Below are 21445 nucleotides of genomic sequence, written 5' to 3' on the forward strand. Positions count from 1 at the left end.
GCTCACAATCATCTATAACTCCAGTTCCAGAGGATCCAGCATTCGTTTCTGGCCCCGGCAGGTACCAGGCATGCTCCTGGTACACACACATACAGACACAACACCCATGCATGGAAATATATATATTTTAGGTTTTTCAAGACAGGGCACATAAAATATATTTTTAAAGCGATTTTAAGTCTGAGTTGTGGCTGCTTATTTATAAAATGGAAGCAATCCCTACCTTACCAGGTTACTCTGGAAATTAAATAATGCACCTGGAAGAAATCAGACATGCTATGAAATGTAAACAGGAAGCTATAACGCTGACCCCCCACCTCAGGGTGCTTTCTTCTCTTTTCTCCGCTCCCACTAGACTTTACAGCCCACCTCTTCGATTGATTTCTCTCTTCCTCTGTTCATTTTGCACTCACTAGACGCCCCATCCCCTCTGCCTAGATCTCTGACCTTGGCCTGTTGCCTCAGGGCTTGTCAATGCCAAGCCGGCTCCATTATTGGCAGGATGGCCCACTATAGCACCGTCTTCCCTGACCTTCCCTGTCAATTCTGTGTGTTCTCATCACGTCGCTCAATTGTCCGCCTCGAGCCCCTGCTGCTGTAGCTGATGCTATACCCTGGTCTCCCCGCTCAGAAAGGCTTCGGCCTATCTGAAGTAGCTTCATAGAAACCACTTCCAGAGATCGGAGAGATGGCGCAGTGTGTGCAGGTATTTGTAGCCAGGCCTGATGACCTGAGTTTAACTAAAGAGCCCACAGATAGGAGAGAAGGGATTCCTGGAAGTTGTCCTCTGATCTTTGCATGAGCACCATGACACGGATCACACTCAAAAATGTAAAAGTGTAGCCTGGAGGTGGTGGCGCACGCCTTTAATCCCAGCACTCAGTGACAGAGACAGGCGATCTTTGTGAGTTCGAGGCCAGCCTGGTCTACAGAGTGACTTCTAGGACAGCCAAGGCTACACAGAAAAACCCTATCTCGAAAAACAAAAACAAACAAAATGTGTGTGTGTGTGTGTGTGTGTGTGTGTGTGTGTGTGTGTGTAATAAAAAGTACTAAAAGAGGGAAGATTAAGTGCTTTCATCAGGGGCTGGAGAGGTGGCTCAGAGGTTAAGAGCACTGGCTGTTCTTCCATAGGTCCTGAGTTCAATTCCCAGCAACCACCTGGTGGCTCACAGCCATCTACAATGTGATCTGGTTCCCTCTTCTGGCCTGCAGGTCTTATGTGCAGAACATTGTATACATAATTAATCTTTTTTTTTTTTACGTGCTTTCGTCATCTGTAATGTTTCTTCCTAATTGTGTTCAAAGTCTTCCTAGAAAGCTGTACCTGCCACACCACTATTCCCAAACTTTCTCTGTTCCTACAGTACCCTAAATGCTATTGTCTTCAATTCTGTTTGTTTTGTTTTGTTTTTCTTTTTCTTTTTTTCTTTTTCTTTTTCTTTTTTTTTTTTTTTTTTTTGAGACAAGGTTTCTCTGTGTAGCCTTGACTGTCCTGGACTCACTTTGTAGACCAGCTGGCCTCGGACTCACAGCAATCCGCCTGCCTCTGCCTCCCGAGTGCTGGGATTAAAGGCGTGCGCCACCACGCCTGGCCCTTTTTCTTTTTCTTTTTCTTTCTTTTTTTTTTTTTCCCTGAGAAAGGGTTTCTCTGTGTAGCCCTGACTGTCCTGGACTCAATTTGTAGACCAGGCTGGCCTTGAACTCACAGATCTGCCTGCCTCTGCCTCCCGAGTGCTGGGATTACTGGCATGCACCACTACACCCAGCTTCTCTTTGTTTTGTCCCCCTCCCTGCCCCCCCCCCGCAGAGATTTATTTATTATTTCTTACAGTGTTCTGCCGGCATCTGCACCTGCAGGCCAGAAGAGGGCACCAGATCTCACTATAGCTAGTTGTGAGCCACTCTGTGGTTGCTGGAAACTGAACTCAGGACCTTTGGAAGACCAGCCAGAGCTCTTAACCTCTGAGCAGTCTCTCCAGCCTCCAGCTCTTTTGTTTCTGTTAGTCAGTTTTTCTCTACAGAGCCCTGGTTGTCCTGGAGCTCCCTATGTACACCAGGGTGGCCGTGAGCTCACAGAGATCTTCCTCCACTGCCTTCCTGGTGCTACGGTCAAAGGTGTGAGCTATTGAGCACTCTCACGCAGCACGTCTTCCACCCCTGCTAGTGTCTTTCCAGACTCTCTTGCTCCTCTGTTTTCCCATTGTGACCAAGGCCCTCAGTGGGGAAAATTTCGAACTTGAAAAGAGAGGGTTAAGGGTAAATGGAGGGCAAGGATATAAATATTCCATGTCCATCACAGACTTAGGGAAGGACAGAAAAGACAAGACAATACCACAAGTGCCTATCTTGGGGTCTATACCCATTTATTAGTCCCTGGGAGGCAAGTGCCACACACAATAGGAATTGACTGGGTGTTGGGACAAGCTATTGATCTAGACCAAAGTCACTGTGGTGTTGGTGTGTCAGGGAGGGAGATGTCAGCATTAACTGGAGCAAGGACACACAGAACACGCCTGGGGACTGATAGAAAGCGTCCACCCACCCTACACTTCCATACCACCCCCCACCTTCCATGCAGCTATAACTCAGGCTCCTTCCTGCCAGGATGAGTGAAATATCTGACTCCCACATGACACTCAACAGACCCAATTCTTTCCAAGAGGGGAAAAAAAATCTCCAAGAAGAGAACCAGGTTGAGTTCCTGTGAAAGAAGAGCCTTGGAGAAGCCAGCCCAGGAGCTCTGGTGATCAAAAAGCTGCCGAGGGCTGCAGTGCCTAAAGGACGTGAGAAAACAAGATGGCAGCCCCGCAGGTAGCATGTCATACGTTTCCTATGACTCCTGCTTGACGGTTTCAGAAGAAGCTGCGAAGTTGGAGTTCACCACCTCGAAGACTGAGCGGTCTCGGGAGAGAAAGCGGGAAAGGTTAGGAGTTTGGTTGGAAAGGGAAAGGAGAGAAGCCGCAACCCCCAACCCCCCGGAAAGCCCCCAGGCAGCTGAGATGACATCGAAGGGCAGGTGGCAAAGCTGTTGAGGAGCTGATACACTGGTGATCCTCTGGAAGCTGGCACTGTCACACACAGCAGGGAGAAGCAGCTTTGGGGACTGGTAAGAAGCCCTGCCCAGCGTTCTTGCTTTAGGCAAACCTGATCCGACGGGCACAGCAAAGAGGGGCTGTGGCAGGGAAGGCACGAAGGGCAGATAAACAAGACCGGGTTTTGGGAGGGGAAGACCCAAGGATCAGTGCCCTTAAAAAAGATGGGGTTTCATCCGCACATGGGTGTGACTCTGGGTTGTCCCTGCTGCCCTTTCTTCACAGTGGGGAGGGAGGCAGATCACTACCAAAGCTTGTCTGCCTGCTTCTGTGTGATATGTTTGACATTGGGTTGTTAAATCAGGAGCCAACTGAATGTCAAACATATTCTCACAGAGGCGAGGAGATTTGGCGTCGGATCCGCTGCTCTTTCAGCCCCTGGGGCTCTGAGGCTCTTGCCTGTCTTGGTTAGTTTGTTTTTGAGATAGAATCTCTCTATGTAGCCCTGGCAGTCCTAGAACTCACTATGTAGACCGGGCTGGTCTGGAACTCACAGAAATCCTCCTGCCTCTGCCTCCCAAGTGCTGGGATTAAAGGCATGCGCCACCACACCTGGTATCTGTTGTCTTTTGTTTCTTTTCTTTTTCCTTCCTTAAAATGTGGTCATTGAGCTCAAGGCACAGATGCTATGGAAGTACTCTACCACGCAGTTATAGCCCTAGCTTGTCTGGGATTTGTTGTTTGTTTTGTTTTTGAGACAGGGTTTCTCTGCGTTGCCTTGGCTGTCCTGGACTCGATTCGTAGACCAGGCTGGCCTCGAACTCACAGAGATTTGCCTGCCTCTGCTGGAATTAAAGGCATGTGCCACAACCCACCTGGCCAGCAGTCTGCGCTTAGCATGGAGGCTGTCAGGAGTGAGACAGCTCCGCCCTGCTCCCAACCCTGACGCTTGGCTCCGTTCCCACATTGCTGTGGTTCCGCCCTGACACTAACGATCCTGGACACTATGAGCTAGCCAGAACCAGTTCTATTTTCCCTGCTAGCCCCGGTCACCTTGAGCAGCGTCCACTTTGGCATAGGTGGGCATATGGCAGCTGTGTCTGGGATCAATTGACACCTGTCAATAACAAGATTCCAAGGGGAATTATGAACACGGCTGGCACTACGCTGGGGAACGTAGAGCTGGTGGTGGCGATTAGAACGGCGTGGTGGACAGTAGGCTGGGCAGGGCTCGGCAGGGGAGCAGGGGAAGACAAGGAGTGTAAAGCCACAAACTTTGATACTTTAGGGTCACTGGGAGGAAACGTGACCTTGTACTGTGACCCTCCCAACTCCTCAGCCCACCGGCTGCCCTAGGATAGCCATCCAGATGCCAAGCCTCCCATCTTATGGCCCGTACAGACTGATGTCTCCTTGCCAATTAGAAAACCCCCAAAATAGCACAGCAATCCCAACCATCAATCTGGGGGATTGTCAGGGATCACGAGTGACCTCCCCTCCTCGCTGTTGCCCACGCTCCCTAGATACCAGGACTCAAAAGACGACACTAGTAGAGTTTGGTCCGGATCCAACACGGTCCAGGGGAAAACGATAGCTAAAAGCGAGTAGGACCCTCTGGTGGCTAGAACTGCCAAACTACCCTTCTCTGTTTCAGTGCTCTCCCCCCACCACTGTCCAAAGACCCACAGAGCTGCCAAGAACAGAGTGGAAAGTTTCAAGGTCAGGAAGAGCCTCCCCACCCCCCCACCCCCCACTTTCCATTGTCTAAAATCAGCCTCAGCTGTCCCTCAGTATTTTTTTTTTCTTGCTGGTGATGTCAGTCAATCAATGTGTCTGACCCCATGTTCCCCCAGGAGAACAATGAAGGGGGGAGTTGGAGGCAGCCGGAAAGACCATGTTAGGAGTCAGAGGTGGAGCCCTGAGCACTGATAAAGGTTCCAACTTGGGGCACTTCGAGTGACTTGGGTGGTGGCAGCCCTTCCTTCCTGGCCCCAGGTCTCCAGATCTCCAGTGTCCCCACAGGTGAGGCCACCAATAGTCACACCCTCATGATGGAGGCCATCAAGAAAAAGATGCAGATGCTGAAGCTAGACAAGGAGAATGTTCTGGACCGGGCTGAGCAAGCTGAAGCCGAGCAGAAGCAGGCGGAGGAAAGGAGCAAACAGGTGGGCACCTGGCTTTGGCCTTTCCCCCTTCTTGCTGGTTACAAGACAGACACGGGCCAGGCAGTGGTGGCACACACTTTTACTTCCAGCATCTGGAAGGCCAACCTGGTCTACATATTCAAGTTCCAAGGCTGTCAGAGATACAGAGAAACCCTGTCTTGAAGGGGAGGGGCGGCAAGGGCCAGGGGGATTATGGGAAAGGCAAGGAGCCGGCAAAAAACATCCAGGGTAATAGTTCAGGCCATTCGAGCCCTTTCTCACAGGGGTCACCCAAGACCATCAGAAAACAGGGATATTTATGTCACGAATTTTAACAGTCACAGTTATGAAGTAGCAATGAAAACAATTTTATGGTGGGGGTCCCCAGCACATGAGGAACTGTATTAAAGGGTCTCAGCACTAGGAAAGTTGAGAACCACTGCCCTAGGGGATCCGCTTTAGACTGTCCATATGACCTTAAGGAAGCCAGTGGCCTCTTCTGCACCACACTGTGCCTGATGGACCTGTAAGTAGACCATGTTTTTTGGAAGAATGTCTCACTTCTAGAGCAAAAGGTAAGCACATGCTCAGGTTATTTTCTCTGCTTTCAGTAGCATCACCGACGTCTTCTTTAGCATCCAATAGTCTTGGATGAAAACTCCAGATGGCTCTGTCATCTCCGGGCCAGGAATTATAGGGTCTGTGGTCAAGCCGTGGCCTAACCTGAAACATAGCTGGAGTTAGTGTGTGTCTCCATTAGGGGACGGGAAGGCGGAGGCCAGCCGCGGAGGTCTTTAGACTCCGAGTGAGCATGGTTGTGACTCTGCGTTTGTGTGTTACTCTTCGGGCCTCCTACAGCTAGAGGATGAGTTAGCAACCATGCAGAAGAAGCTGAAAGGGACAGAGGACGAACTGGACAAGTATTCCGAAGCGTTAAAGGACGCCCAGGAGAAGCTGGAGCTGGCAGAGAAGAAGGCAGCTGATGTGAGTGTTAGGGACCGTGGGTTTGCAGACTGTGGGTACGCATGCCGACATAATGCTTTCGCACACAACAACACGCAGGCATGCTCTTTTGTTGGAATATACTTTCTCACTCAAAGACACTTTGTAGCTGAGAGCATAGTTCAATGGTAGTACGCTGTGTCCTAACATGCATGGATCCCTAGGTTTCATGCCAAGCACTGGAGAGAGAGACAGACAGACAGACAGACAACAGACAGACAGACAGACGGACAGACAGACAGACAGACAGACAGAGAGGTCTCGTTTCTATGCTACTCAGCCTCCTTCCCAGTAATCTAATGACCTTTCCAGAACCTGGACATGAGAGGGGCCTCCACATCTAGACGCATGCTATCAGGTGTCCACTTCCTCCCCCACGCCACATTCTTAGCTTTTGTGTACAAGGCTTGGCATGCGCATGTGTGTATTAATAGGGAACCTCTCATCTCTCAATTAGCCAACAAAGCCAGCTTAGATTTCACAATAGAAAAATGGAGGTCATGTTGACCCTGGCCCTATATGGGTTTATTTGTCCTGGTCAAGGTGGGCATCTGCCCTTATGCCGTAGAGCCATTACAGGGAACCCTGATCATAGGAGAGCTGGGAGGTGTCAAGTGTGGGCTACAATAGAAACTGGAAGCCAGGCAAAGGTAGCACCCCAGACCCTACTCTATGGGCCTGAATAAATTGCATAGTTCTTTAGGGCTTCTCCCTCTTAAAATTGAAATTAATTACCTTTTCCCACTTTCCAGTATACTTTAGAACCCTCTTCCCTTCATCATCAACTTGATGTCTTCTGCAAAGACAGTAAGAGGCTATATAGGACATCTGTTTTTAAGAAAAGTACCAGAGGATTATTTATTTTTTATTTGGGCTCCTGGAGATTAAATCCCGCCCCCCACATACACAAGCTACATTTACCTAGCCCATAGGGACCTTAACAGTAACAAAGGAAATGGAAGTTACACAGGTATTTCTCAGCATCTGGGGGAGGAGAAAATGGAAGCCGGCGTTGTTTCAAATCACATTTGGTTGTGGAAAACAGCTTAACGGACAGAGCGGATCACTTACAAATGCTTTCAGATCCTCACATTTAGTCTTTTTAATGAGGCATCTGCTCTTTTCTTTGGTTCTCCGCTTTCAAAGGCTCAGGCACGGTGAGTGTTCACTTGCACAACACAGTGTGCTAGTGTATTCAGAAGGATAAAGGAATCCTCTAGAGGTAATTTGCCAATTTTAGTATGTTTTACACAGAAGCACAACACACACACACTATACAAACAGTGTCTTCCCACTATATTTGTTTGAAAAAAGCTTTCTCATATTTATATAACAATTCCACAGAATTTTTGTCATTTGTTTCTGTTTTTTGAGACAGGGTTTCTCTGTGTAGTCCTGGCTGTCCTGGAACTCAATCCGTAGACCAAGCTGTCCTTGAACTCACAGAGATCTGACTGCCTCTGCTTCCAAGTGCTGGGATTAAAGGCCTGTGCCACCACTGCCTGGCTAAAAAAACAAAAAACAAAAACCAATGCCATAAAATTTTAAATCTTCAACTTAATCCTGTCCCCTTTGTTACCTTTCTCACATACTCAGAGAGTACCCCTCATTGATATGCATAAGAACATTTAAAAGAAAAAAAGAATGTAAAAAAAAGCTGGGCATGGTGGTGCACATGAAGACATTTTTAATCTCAGCCTCAGCAAAAAAAAAAAAAATCTCAGCAAAAAATAAAAGAACAGGCCGGGCGTGGTGGCGCACGCCTTTAATCCCAGCACTCGGGAGGCAGAGGCAGGCGGATCGCTGTGAGTTCGAGGCCAGCCTGGTCTACAAAGTAAGTCCAGGACAGCCCAGGCTAACACAGAGAGACCCTGTCTCGAAAAACCAAAAAAAAAAAAAAATAATAATAATAATAAAAGAACATTTAAAAAGGCCAGGCGTGGTAATCTGTGCCTTTAATCCCAGGACCTGGGAGGTAGAGTCAGGCAACTCTCTGTGAGTTTGAGGCCAGTCTAGTCTATATAGTAAGTTCCGTGTAGGACAGCTAGGTCTACACAGAGAAACCCTGTTGTAAACAAAAAAACAAAAAAGGGGGGGGGGGGACAGACGCAGGAAGAAAGGCTTCTTTTCTCAAAGTAGCATTTGTGGGTCCAGGCTTCCCACAGCCTGGCTTTGTAAGTGAAGTTCTATTAGAACACGCCCTTGCCCTTTCATTTATTTATCGCCTAGTGGTTTAATCCACTCAGTAAAATAATTGCTGCAAGGTCCGTATGACCTGTAAAGCCACAGATTCTCTCTGGCCCTTCCCTGGAAACTTGCTGACCTTTGCCTCAAAGAGTACAAGAAAGAAAGTAAGGTGTCTGTACGAAGTGGGGAAGCGTGGAGCGAGGCAGGCTCTGAGATGTGAGCCAGGATGTGTCTTGGGGGGGGGTGCTCGGCCTAATGCAGAAAGGACTAACAAACAGCTTGGCTCCTGGCCTTGAGATGAGTACATCTCAAGTGAACAGCACATTACCTGGCTGTAGCTCTGCAGCGGGCAGCGGGATGAGTGAGCCGAGAACCGTGTGTCTACACTGGTAGTCTCGGTTATCTGAGAAGCCTTCTGGAATGTGAGGGTTTTTTTAGGGCTGCTTGAACAAAGAAAGGGCAACGGTGCAGCAAGGTCAGCCCAGTCTTGTCTTTTGTTTTTGGTTTTTTCCCTCGCATTTTTTTTCTTTCTTGAATTTAATATTATATTTTTCTTTTGTTTTGGGTTTTATTTATTTATTTGTTTTTTTTTTGAGGGGGGTTTGAGTTTTTGTTGTTGTTGTTTTTGGTTTTTCAAGACAGGGTTTTCTTGTGTATCCTTGGCTGTCCTGGACTCACTTTGTAGAACCAGGCTGCTTTCAAACTCACAAAGACCGGCCTGCCTCTGCCTCCCGAGTGCTGGGATTACAGGCGTGCACCACCACTCCCAGCCCACCTTGTTTTTTGAGGCAGGGTCTCTCACTGAACCCAGAGCTTGCTGACTAGCTAGGCTAGGTGGTCAGCAAGCCCTGGGATCTACCCCTTCCTGCCCCCGCCCCCACGGCTGGGAGTGCAGATGCACAGAGCCACACCTGGCTTTTATGTGGGTGCTGGCGAACTGGATTCAGTTCTTCGCCTCATCATCTTCTCAGCCATAAAATGCTCCTAATCCAAGATGGAATCAGAAGCTGTTCAGGGAGTAACAAAAGGAAAGAGGACTCAGGGCGTGAGAGTCACGCTGTCCTTTTTTCAGGAACATGTGTTGGGAGGGATGAGGAAAGAAAAGACAGGGATGGTCAGAGCCACCTGTTGGTACATGGTGTTATTTGTCACCAGGAAAACAATAGCACTGGTTGGTCTCCTTGCTGCCAATCCATCATGCCTCTGAAAGCTCTTGGGGGTCAACCCATCTGCTTTCCTAGATCAAGAGGAGATTATCTGTACAAAGGACCAGCCTCAGGAATGCAATGCAGTGTTCTCTCAGCTTTGGTTTGCCTTGGTCTGCGGGAACAAGGAGGTACAACAGTGCCACCTGCTGGTCAGCACTCAGATGACAAAATTCTCTCCAGCAACTCCTCTGATAAGACTGACTCAAAACAAGCTTGAGAAATACTTCAGGGCATCAAGAGGACTTTACTGAGTGTAGAACTTGGTCTTCTGTCTCAGTTGCTGGGGGAGGTGGGTGGTAACCAAAATGTACAGGGTACGGTAGTGGATACTAAGAACATTGTTTGTCCAAGTTGTTTCTTCTGAGTAGTCTCATTGTTCTTTTTTCCCCCCAAAAGAAAGGAGTGTCCTGAGAAGCAGAACCAGATATGGGAAATGGTAATTATGTTGCGGAACCCAGAGACTCCACAGCGCTAAATCCCCAACCCTAAGTTAATATTCTTAGTTCAAAGTCTTCTCCATATCCTATTTCTCAGGGGAAGGGGAGAGTTTTATCAAAGGAGGAATTTATCATTATTACTTTTTTTTTCATTGATTGACTTATTGTTTGTTTGTGACAGGGTTTCTCTGTGTACAGCCTTGGCTGTCCTGGACTCACTTTGTAGACCAGGCTCAGAGAGATCCACCTGTCTCTGCCTCCCAAGTGCTGGGATTAAACGTGAGCCACCACCCCTGGCTCCTTATTACTTATTGAGAAGGCAGGAGAATTACAGAGGTATGAAGACAGGATGTGACAGTTCATGCGTGACATTTCAGCACTTAGGCAGCTGATAAAGAAGAGCCAGAGTTTAAGACCAACCAGGGCTATAAAGATGAGCTGGAGGCCAGCCAGGACTACCTGAGATACCATCTTAAAAAAAAAAACCCAACAAAAATAAAACAAGCTAACTAAATAAAAGCTGGAGAAGCAAAGAGAAAAACCGAAATAAACCTTTTTATAAAAGAGTCTGTAGAAGCAGTTCTTAGCTCATAAAATACTTCCTTGGAGTACTTGAATGCCTTCAGTAAAACAGTTTAGAGGTTAAATTCCACAAGATTTTTCCAGATACTTAGACCCTGCTGTTGCAACCAAGGATATAAGAGGGAGAGGGTAAAGAATTGAATATTAAATTATTAAGTTCTAATTCATTCCAAAGGTCACAGTGGCTGGCAGGTTAACGGATCGTGCATACAGACTCCCAAAAAGCTACAGGAGACAAGCCTGGTACTCTTAAACAGAACCCTTCGGTTCATACCTGTCTTGCCCACGTCTTCCACCTCGGAGTCCCCTTATTGACTACAGGTGATAGGAGTGAGACTATCTCAATAATTTTTGGTTTCGTTTGGGGACAGTGTTTTTATGTAGCTCAGAGTAGTCTTGAATTCACCATGGAGATAAAGATAACCTTGGATTTCTGATCTTTCTGTCTCCACCTGCCAAATACTGAGATTACAGATACGTGCCACCAGGCCAGTTTATGTGCTCCAGGAGATCCAGCCCAGAGCTCCGTGCGTGCTAGGCTAGTGCTCTACAAACTGAGCAATACTCCACAGGCCCTCTGAGTAGATTTCAAAGGAGCTCACTGGGACTCCTTACACGATGAAGCGTAGAATCTTTTAGGCTTTCCATAGAATCAGGTTTTGGAGTCTGTCATAGGCTGAGTAGAAGTGGAAACAAGTGGGATATTTTATATTACGGAGCGGAGAGGGAAGCCACAGCGGGCACAGAGGTAGGAAGGCACTAAGTGTTAAGGACAGCACCATACTTGTAAATGGGGCAACCATTGTTGGGAGACAGCCTGGTGGATGAGGCTAGACCACGAAGCGCCTCTCAGTTACTATGGTAGCCTGACCCAACCCCGCCCCCCTTTACTGGCCTGAGGAAAGACCACCCTGAGCGGTCGCCTGAGGCGACTGGAGGGCCCCACCCGTCACTTTTTCAGCCCGCTGCCCCTCGAGTGGACTGCATTCCCGCCTGCTTGGCAGGGGGAGGACGTGCGGTGGCCGTGGCGTCACATCCGGAAGGCTAGTGAGTTCCGGTATTTCAGGGCGGAGCAGGCGGAAGTAGGGTGAGAAGCGGCTACACAGCCGAGCGGAGGAGGTAGGAACCCGATTTCCAGAAGCAGCTGGGTGGGCACCATGGCCGGGATGACCACCATCGAGGCGGTGAAGCGCAAGATCCAGGTTCTGCAGCAGCAGGCGGACGATGCTGAGGAGAGGGCCGAGCGCCTCCAGCGGGAAGTGGAGGGAGAAAGGCGGGCCCGGGAGCAGGTACGCACGGAGGGCGAGGCGCAGCAGGGAAGGGATCGGCACCCCTCTGCTGTGGAGCTCTCCTGCACGGCGTCCTGGAGGCCCGGGCTAGACATTGGAGCCCCGAGGTTGGGTGGGACTCGATCGATTAGGGTGGCCCGGGAAGCGGGCGCCGAGGAAACTAGGTGCTCGCGCGAGCAGGCTGGACCCCGGGAAGAATCGAGCCCCGCGCGGCGCGGCGCGGGCTGCCCTTTCCCCTTTTCTCATTCATTCGGTCCCTCGGAGCCGGGCGCGGCCGGGGGAGGGGCTCAGAGGCCTTTCCCTCCCCCCACTTCTCCGCGAAGGGTGGGGACCTTTTGCTCTCGCTTGAGGTTTCCGGCCAGAAGGGTAAAAGTAAGCGTGTGCTCCTCCGGCCCGGGAGGGGCCCAAGCCTAACCTGTGAAAAATGAGGCTGAGAGGTGGGAACCGCCGGAAAGCCCCCAACCTGGCCCGCTGGCAGCTTTTCCGCTCCCTCCTCCTGCTCAGGAAATGAGCCAGCAGTTGGCTGGGAGGAAGCGCGGTTCCCTCCCTCCCTGGCGGAGCTTAAGGCCACAGCACCACCTCCCATCCCTGAGCTTGGGGGACCTTTTTATAAGTATCTGGTAGCTCCCGCCCCTTAAGTCGCGGGGAAGTGGGAGCGGAGATGCTGCTCCTCCCGGTGCTAGCACAGGTCGGAGCCAGCACGTTTGCAAAGCCCTGCCCATCATGACCTGGAAGGCAGGAACGCCTGTCTGCCAGATTCAGGCCAGAGGAGTGAGCGGTGTAAATTTGTCTTAGGGAGACCGATTCTCCTAAGCAGGGCTGATAAGGGAGTGTATAGCAGAGAGTCAAATGCCACGCCAGTCTCCGGGTTCCTGCCTGATTTGAACACTGTGGAGGATGGAAACAAATTAATGAGCGGCACTGGTGATTTGGGGGGGGGGGGACAGGGGCGGGGGCAGGCTGCCTTCTCAGTAATCCGGTACAGCGGTTTTGTTGAGCCGAAAAGTGTTGGTGGGGTGAATGGAGCCCTGCGAAAGACCTAGTGAAAAAAACTCTGGTGGCCTGTTGGTGTTCTGTATTGCTCTTTGGTTTCTATTATTTATTTATTTATTTATTTATTTTTTGTTATTCATTTGGGGAGTAACAAAATTATTTTTGAGGGGGCAAAAGGTGAGTGTGGAAAAGAACACAGCTCCCTTCCAAGTTAGTGTTTAAACACCATTAAAATGCTTTATACCTGGTGAAGGTGTCAGAGCTCGTCTTCACGGTGCCCTTTCCCGGGCGTCCAGTAAGATAGTTTTGAGACAGGGTGTCCCTTTGTATTCCCAGCAGTTGTCCTGCCTAAGTGCTGGAATTCCAGGCTCGCTTGGCCACTCCTGGCACACCTGCAACTGTTCCTTATCAGTTCTTATGAGATTGTTCTAGAGATGAGGAAGTCTTGAGGGAGAACGGAGAGAACGGTGGAAGGAACTGGCCATGTGCCACAGAGTCATAGGCTGGTGTCTAGGCAGTGAGGACCTGCAAGTGGTTGCAGGCTAGGTAGGCTACGTCTGTCCCAGAATTTGGTCATTTTCCTTGTAGGAACATTCGGCTCCTTCGACACAGAGTGTTTTCACGTGTTCAGAGCTTACCAAATGTGGTTATTTCACGAAGTCTCCTGAGGAAGCCCTCAGAATGGGGAAGTAGGGCGGTGGTTAAATATTGATGAAACTGCTGTCATGGTTGTGAGTTTTGACTTTGTGCACTCTGAACTTTGAGGCCCTGCTGAAGAGTCATAGAAGGAACTCTTGGCTTGGCTTGTCCTTGCCTAGGCCCACGGCAGGCTCCTGCCCACACTGCCTCATGGGATTAGGAGACCGTCAGATCTTTTTCTGCTCACTTTGTGTGGGCATCCAAGCTGCCTGTGTTAAGCTGGATACCACCAAAGCTGAGAGGCAAGTCCTGAGGGCAGACTTTCCTGTTCTTGGCCTGGACATGGAGTACAGCTCCCCGCAAAGTCTTACTTTGAGTTTTGAATTTCCTTTGTATTTATTAAGAGGGTCTTATTTATTTATTTTTAAGTGGTGCTGTCATCAGACCTAAGGCCTTAATGCTGGACAAGCTTTCCACCACTGAGCTACACCTTTGACTCTGTCCTGTCTAAACTTAAAACAGGCGGCAATATAAAGTTCAAATGTGTTTATTGCTGGGTAACATAAACATGTCCCTATCCAGGCTAGCCTTGAACTGCTGGCCTCAAGTGACTCTTCGGTTTCAGTCTCTGGGGTTGTCTCCTTCGGGGTTCACTGCCGTGCCAGAGTCTCTCTCCATCATAACGTTTCTTTCTTATACTTGTTTGTGTGTGTGTGTGTGTGTGTGTGTGTGTGTGTGTGTGTGTGTGTGTGTGTGTTTTAAGACAGGGTTTCTCTGTGTAGTCTTGGCTGTTCTGGAACTCACTCGGTAGACCAGGCTGGCCTCGAAATCACAATGATCCACCTGCCTCTGCCTCCTGGGTGCTGGCATTAAAGGCGTGTGCCACCACGCCCAGCCCTTTGATTCCTATTTTTTATTTGTGTGTGTGTGTGTGTGTGTGTGTGTGTGTGTGTGTGTGTGTCTGACTCCTCTGGAGCTGGAATTGCAAGCAGTGGTGAGCTCACCGCACAGCCGTGCCCCACTCCCGCCAGATAGGTGCCGGGAGCCAGAAGGCTCACCAGTGCTCTACCTCCTGAGCTGTCCCTCTAGCCCCACTGTAACCAGTAAGTGAGTGGTTCACCTTACCCTCTAAAAGTATTTTTCTCCAAGTTTTCCACAGTATTTTTTTATTTTTCCTTTTGTTCTGGAAGTCCTACTGAGGGAGGGGGAGTGGCCTTTGAGCAGAGGTTCTGGCCTTAAGCCCAAATTCTTGGTTTCTGAAGGGGTTTAGGATGTTTGGCTCTGTGTGTGTGTGTGTGTGTGTGTGTGTGTGTGAGAGAGAGAGAGAGAGAGAGAGAGAGAGAGAGAGAGAGAGAGAGAGAAAGTGTGTGTGTGTGTGAGAGTGAGTGTCCCCTCTTTGTTAGTGGATTGGATTGGTTTTGCCTTCCTGCGCTCTCCCACAGGAGAGGCGTTTTCTCTAAGTGCCGCCCTCAGTTTGCACTCCACCTTTGTTGACTTTGGGCCGGGCAGATAACTCCAGGTCCCAGCTTTCCTCCCCTCCCAAGAACAGAGCGTAGAGCTCCCTGGCATGTGTGAACACAGGGCGCTCAGCACGTCTGCTTCAGCACGGACCTGACTTTTCTAGGACTATCTTTACGGAGAATTACACCTGTGACTTTTATCTAAAAAGAGAAACCCCAGTGTGGCAGAGTGCCAGATTTAGACTTAGCCCCTCTGTCCTTGACCCTACTCTGCCTTTGACTACCAACTATTCATCCGCTTCTTACATGAAGGGCTGTGGTATGGTTTGGGCCTCTTTTCACATAAAAAAATGGTCTTATTGAGTATGAAGTGTGTGTGTGTGTGTGTGTGTGTGTGTGTGTGTACACAACTTTGTGGAGTTAATTCTCACTGTCACGTGGGTTCAAGAGGTTAGAACCCAGCCCACCAGGCTTGCACAGATGGGTGCTGAGCCACATGGACAGTCCACTGGAGCATTTAACCAAACTTCTGTCAGAGCCAAAGCTGCTGTCAGCCATCTTTTAGTGTGACCAAAATGGCTGCTGCATTCCAGCACCAGGATTTGTCCTCCTGAACAATGGAGAAAGAACCCCATTGCTGTTGAACGGGGGGGGGGGGGGGGGGGGGGGGGGGGGGGACGGGGACCTCACACCACTGTACCCTTCAAGCTTCAGGGGGCCAGTCAGCCTCTGCTGGGCATTCAGGTAAAACCCAGATAGTGGGGGAAAAACAACATCAAGTGTGCTGTTTCTCAGGATCACCCGGCTAGCCTGACCTGAGTGCTGTGTGTGAGCCGGCTTCCTTGTTCCTTTTAAGGGAGTACCAGATCTTGATTTTGCAGCCTTTTGTTTCCTGGTAGAGAACTGATCTGCTTGCTGGAGGGGGAGAAGCAGAACTTCCTGTCTTGAGCTTCTGGTCTGGGGAGCCTTTGCAGGGGTCTTTAGTCTTTGTTTCTTGTTTTAACACACGCTTTCTCTTAGCAGAGCACCAAGAGGTGGTTTCCCTTCCCTTTTCACCCTTGTGAAGAAATTGAATTGTAGCTGTTGTTTTGTAGGAGAAAGTGCTGGAGCCGGCTTGTTGCCATGGAAACCATACCCTGCCCCGTAGCCTGTTATCTTTTTCCAGTTTGGGTAACTTGGCACCGGATGGGGACTTACATTTCATGTGCTTCCTGTAAATCCAGCTGCATATTTCTTTTTCTTTAAGTTTTCCCCCTTAGAGTTATTTATTTCATCTGCATGAATATAGTATATATATGTATATCATGTGCGTGCCCGGTGCCCCTGGAGGTCAGGAGAGAGCTTTGGAGCCTCCGAAACTGGAGTTAGTTATGTGTGATTGAGAACCACCCTGTGGGTGCTGGGAATTCTGCGTTCTCTGTAAGAGCAACAGGTGCGTGTTTCATGTTGGCGTTTTAGGCATCTGAAGCCCCCGAAGCGCATGCGTCTGAGCCCTGCCCTGATGGCCTGGCTTGCCCTGGACCGCTGGGCCTTGTTGGGTTTGTGAGGATCAATCTCTGTTGTCGTCCAGGACATCTGTCTTCCTAGAAGAGACAGGACTAGGGAATGCTCGTCTCTGTGGTGTCTGAAGGGCACACGCAGGGCTACAGATGGTTTCTGAGGAATGTCAGCTTATGTCGACCTCCAGCCTCCTCTCCTGCGGCTGCTCTCCTGCCTCCTTCCCCAACCCCTTGCCTCTCCTGTGTTTGTACGTGGAGATTTTTGTTCCCATCCTGAGAGTTAGCAGGAGTCTTGTCTGGTTGTGTCCCTCCCCACAGGGCTAGTGGCCCAGATTCCTCAGCTGCCACCACCCTTGCCAGGTACGAGGAAACCAGGGTAATCGAATTCAGTCACAGTCTGGGCTGGAGAGGAGAGCTGGCCCCACCCTGGGAGAAGCATCTGAACGCACTCACGTGCAGCAGAGAGCTTAAATTTGGGGTGGTTGGGTTGGGGAAACAGGGTCCCCCTTTGTAGTGAGTCCACGTTGTCCCTATGTCTCAGTCTGCTGAGTGCTAGGATTGTAGCCACATACTGTCACAGACTGTGCCCGTGCACAAGAGCTTAAACTTTATTGTGTGTGACGCTGGGGAGATGACTGTCATGCATTATACTGAAGTCCAGTGACACTTAGGAGGTGTGAGGACTAGAAAGGCAGTTGAGACAGCCAGACGACAGCCGGGCGTGGTGGCGCACGCCTTTAATCCCAGCACTCGGGAGGCAGAGGCGGGCGGATCGCTGTGAGTTCCAGGCCAGCCTGGTCTACAAAGTGAGTCCAGGACAGTCAAGGCTACACAGAGAAACCCTGTCTGGAAAACCAAAAAAAAAAAAAAAAGAGAGAGAGACAGCCAGAGGCATGGCAGTTGGTGGAGCTAGGTTTCTTGTTTGTTTTTATTCTTTGTTTAAGGGACTAAGGGAGCACACTGAAGGGGTGGGGGGGGGGGGAAGATATCCCAGTCTTTTTTTCCCCCTCTCAATGTGCACATGCAGCAGAGTGTGTGTACGTCAGGACAACTTGTGGGGGCCAGAGATGGGACCCAGGTCCTCAGGCTTGGCATCTGGTGCTTTTAGCTGTTAACCATCTTTCCAGCCCCAGATCTTGCTTTTTTGTTGTTTTTGTTTATTGTTTTTTCCCAGACATGGTTTCTCTGTGTAGCCTTGGTTGACCTGGACTCACTTTGTACACCAGCCTGGCCTCGAATTCACAGCGAACACCTGCCTCTGCCTCCCGAGTGCTAGGATCTTGCACTCTTGCATTGACCTCAACCTTGCATTCTTGCTTGCATGTCTGGAAAGCAGTTATTCAGGAGGCGTTGATTAGTTGGTCATCCTCCTGATGTTAGAGTAAGGAGATCAGAGGGCTAACAACTTAAACTGTTCTCTCTGTTACTACAGAGAGAAATATTATAAAGTCATAGAAGTACTAAATGTTGGGCCCTCTGGTGTATGGCTCTAGTCCCAGCACTCAGGAGGTAAAGGCAGGGGGATCTGGGGTTGGAGTTGAAAGCTGAAGTAGCTGTCATTTATAGAGCATGAGGCAGAAGTCTGTCTTCTCTGGCTGCTTTTTGAGACAGGAGCTTACCATGTTGATCAGGCTGGCCTCAGACGACAGACCCACCTGGCTCTGCTCCCGCGCGCTGGGGTTGACCGTGTGTGGCATCTCACCTGCTTTGTTGACTCTTACAGGCTCTGGACTTTAAATTGAGTCCAGAAGAGAGAGGATAATACTGCCTGGACAAGCACAGGGCTGAGGGCACTGGGAGAGGGCTTGTCTAGCATGCATGAAGCCCTGGGTTGCATCCCCAGCACAGCATAAACTGGGCATTGCGGTGCATTTCTGTAACCCCAGCACACGGGAGGTACCATGCGGCATGGTCAAGGCCAGAGCCAGCTTGGGCTGCATGAGATTGGGTCACAAGAAGAAAACTTTTCATGTATGACAGATGGGAGTCCTTAGATGGGAGGGGAGGAGCTGACCTCTAACCCTGTACGTTAGAGCTTTTTGCATGTGAACAAGACAGGCTCTCTCTTACTTGCTTGACTCTAGCGTCTTCACAGTCGTCAGGGCTAGTCTTCTGCCACAATTGGTTCTTTTCACCTCTCTGTTCGCGTCTCCCTTTGACCTAAGGCTGAAGCTGAGGTGGCCTCCTTGAACCGCAGGATCCAGCTGGTTGAAGAGGAGCTGGACCGCGCCCAGGAGCGCCTCGCCACTGCTCTGCAGAAGCTAGAGGAAGCAGAAAAGGCTGCTGATGAGAGTGAGAGGTACACGGGGGACCACGACGGGGAGACGGGGAGTGAATTCCAAAAGAGTTGCTGGAAACAAAACAGTCCATAGCAGCTCCAACCTGGGTTCCCTCTACACCTGTGTTTTGTTTTGTTTGGGTTTTGGTTTGAGGCCTCATGTAGCCCGGCCTGGTTTTGAACTCTTGAGCCTCCTGCCACCACTCACCAAGTGCTGGGGTTACAGGCCTGTGCTAGACCTGTTTGTGGTTTTGCCGATTGAGCCCAGTATCTCCCTTATGTGCTAAGCGCATCCTCTACCACCGAGTTACACTCCCACTCCCAGCCCCCAGCTCTACTTCTAAATGGTAGTGAAGTAACATTACTACTATCATTTATACTGTGGGAATTGAACTGGGGCCTCGCACATCCCAGGCACCTGCTCTATTGTTAGGTCCTGTCCTGAGCCCAAGTTTGTTTGTTTCAAGAGAAAATGTCTTAAATTAAATGGTACAGGTCCTTGAATGCTATGGAAATTCTATTTGGGTGGCAAACAGGAATGGACTTTAAAGGGTGTGACTTTGAGTTCTTGGACTAGAGTTGACGCAGACCTCAGAACGCCATTGCTGTGTTGATCCTGTTTCTGGCAGAGGCATGAAGGTGATTGAAAACCGGGCTCTAAAAGACGAAGAGAAGATGGAGCTCCAGGAAATCCAGCTGAAGGAAGCAAAGCACATTGCAGAGGAAGCGGACAGGAAGTATGAGGAGGTAAGCCACCTCCGCGCAGGCCGTCAGGGGGGCGTGGTGCCCGGGCCTGAGCTGCACACGCAGGCTCCACGCAGGCCGTCACCGGGGCATGGTGCCCGGGCCTGAGCTGCACACGCAGGCTCCACGCAGGCCGTCACGGGGGCATGGTGCCCGGGCCTGAGCTGCACACGCAGGCTCTGCGCAGGCCGTCACGGGGGCATGGTGCCCGGGCCTGAGCTGCACCGGCATCTTGTCTTCCAGGTGGCTCGTAAATTGGTGATTATTGAGGGAGACTTGGAACGCACAGAAGAACGAGCCGAGCTGGCAGAGTCGTGAGTATTTTGTCTCCAGATTTTGTCAGACCATCCTGCCAGCTTGGGCACTAATTGGAGTAAACTAGCATTCCTTGACCTTGTTAAACAGGCCTGGGAGGGTGGTCGTCATCTATAGCCTCTAAGAATGGCTGCGGCCTTCCCCTTATCTCACTGGGAGCAGGTAACAAGGTAACAACAAATTGAGGGAACGTGGAGACTAATCTGGCAAAACAGCTAGCTGGAAGATCCTAGTGGGTCCTTCCATAGAGGACCTCTCCCCCCCTGGCCTCTACTGACTTCAGATCTGGTCTCTGTTTTTACCACTTTGCCACTGGGAACTTGAGAGCAAAGGCTTTAGAGAAATCACCTGCCGCCCACTGGTCCCGGCTTGGCCTTGTGTAACAAAGTCAGCATGGATGAGTATATGTTCGTGCTCGCCTGGCGCCCTCCCCCTTCAGACATGACATATCATGACCATGGTGGTGTTTTCTTTCCATTTGTTTGTTTGTTTATTTATTTTTACCCATCCCCCCACCCCCCATTTTGCGGCTTGTTTTCTTGCTCTTCCCTTTTTAACCTTCTCCCCACGACCTGGCTTGTGCCATTCCCGTGACTGTCACTAACAGCCGTTGCCGAGAGATGGACGAGCAGATCAGACTCCTGGACCAGAACCTGAAGTGTCTGAGTGCTGCTGAGGAAAAGGTACTAACCAGTAAGCGCGCCGAGAGGCCCTGTGCCTGTGGTGTGCTCTGTTCCAGTTCGGTTTTGTTTTGCAGCTGCCTCCCCTCCACAGTTGACTTTGTTGAGTGCCTCTTCATCTCTCCATGGAATGCTCCATTCCTTTCCACTTGGCATCTCTCATCTCTTCTTTCCTAGTCGCTTCACTGCCTTCCCCCAAAGGGCCTCTGCCTCCCTTGGGTGATTTGGGGGGGTTGTCTGGGCTGGGCATCCGTCCCCACCTCCACACCCAAGCAGCAGTCGTAACTCGTTCCCGGTAGTCAGTGATTTCTCTCAAGTGTTCTTTCTTTATCAGAGCCAAACATACTGAGCACAGGGGCTCCGGCGCCTGGCAGACATGTGCCACGGGAGAGGCGGGAGGGCGGATGCTTGCTCAGGTTACCTAGAAACTTCTTCCCTGATTGCAGTCCAGCTCTCTTTACACATAGGTTCAATTCACATCTGTGTGTCTCTCTCCTTTTTTTGTTTTTGTTTTATCTCTTCTCCTTCCCCCTTTCCTCTCCTTTGGTATTTAAAATATTCACAGTAAGTGTTCTGAGCTGGAGGAGGAGCTGAAGAATGTCACCAACAACCTCAAGTCTCTTGAGGCTCAGGCGGAGAAGGTAGGGCTGGTTTGTGAAGATGACAGGCTTTGGGGCCTGGGCCCAGCCCTGCCCTTAAGGACAGACACGCCCCTTCCGTTCTGGCCATCAGAGTGTAGCTTTAAGGCCAACTCCTACCTGCCTCCATTGCTTAGGGTCAAGTAGCATCGGGTCCCTCAGTGCCTGGAGTCACGGGCTCCTCCAGCCGCCACCGCCTCCGCTGCGCTCCAGTCAGTTATGTGGCTAGAGAGACTCTGAAGCAATCAGATGGGGCACCAGAGGGCCAGCTCTCAAGACCTGTAGCAGTCAGATCAGACGGTGGCCATTAGCATC

General features: G+C 50.2%; 1 protein-coding gene across 14 annotated transcripts in view; it reads left to right on the plus strand.

The window, feature by feature from the left end:
- Positions 1-5000: 5000 nt before the first annotated feature.
- The window catches only part of TPM3 (tropomyosin 3), a gene marked incomplete at its 3' end in the record, with an annotated part of 29093 nt that continues 12648 nt past the window's right edge, over positions 5001-21445 (plus strand). For 2 of the 14 annotated variants that reach the window (XM_084769938.1, XM_084769940.1), the window contains exons 1-6: positions 5001-5200; positions 6038-6163; positions 18641-18774; positions 19383-19500; positions 19741-19811; positions 21058-21133. In XM_084769938.1, the coding sequence (XP_084626064.1) occupies positions 5084-5200; positions 6038-6163; positions 18641-18774; positions 19383-19500; positions 19741-19811; positions 21058-21133 (642 nt within the window). In that variant the 5' untranslated portion in view covers positions 5001-5083. Of the gene's footprint in view, positions 5201-6037; positions 6164-11642; positions 11885-18640; positions 18775-19382; positions 19501-19740; positions 19812-20419; positions 20496-21057; positions 21134-21445 lie in introns of those variants that run through there. The other 12 variants (XM_084769935.1, XM_084769936.1, XM_084769931.1 and 9 more) reach the window with 9 other exon arrangements.

This window comes from Acomys minous, assembly GCF_964271855.1.
Source record: "Acomys minous genome assembly, chromosome: 19".
NCBI classification, from domain to species: domain Eukaryota; kingdom Metazoa; phylum Chordata; class Mammalia; order Rodentia; family Muridae; genus Acomys; species Acomys minous.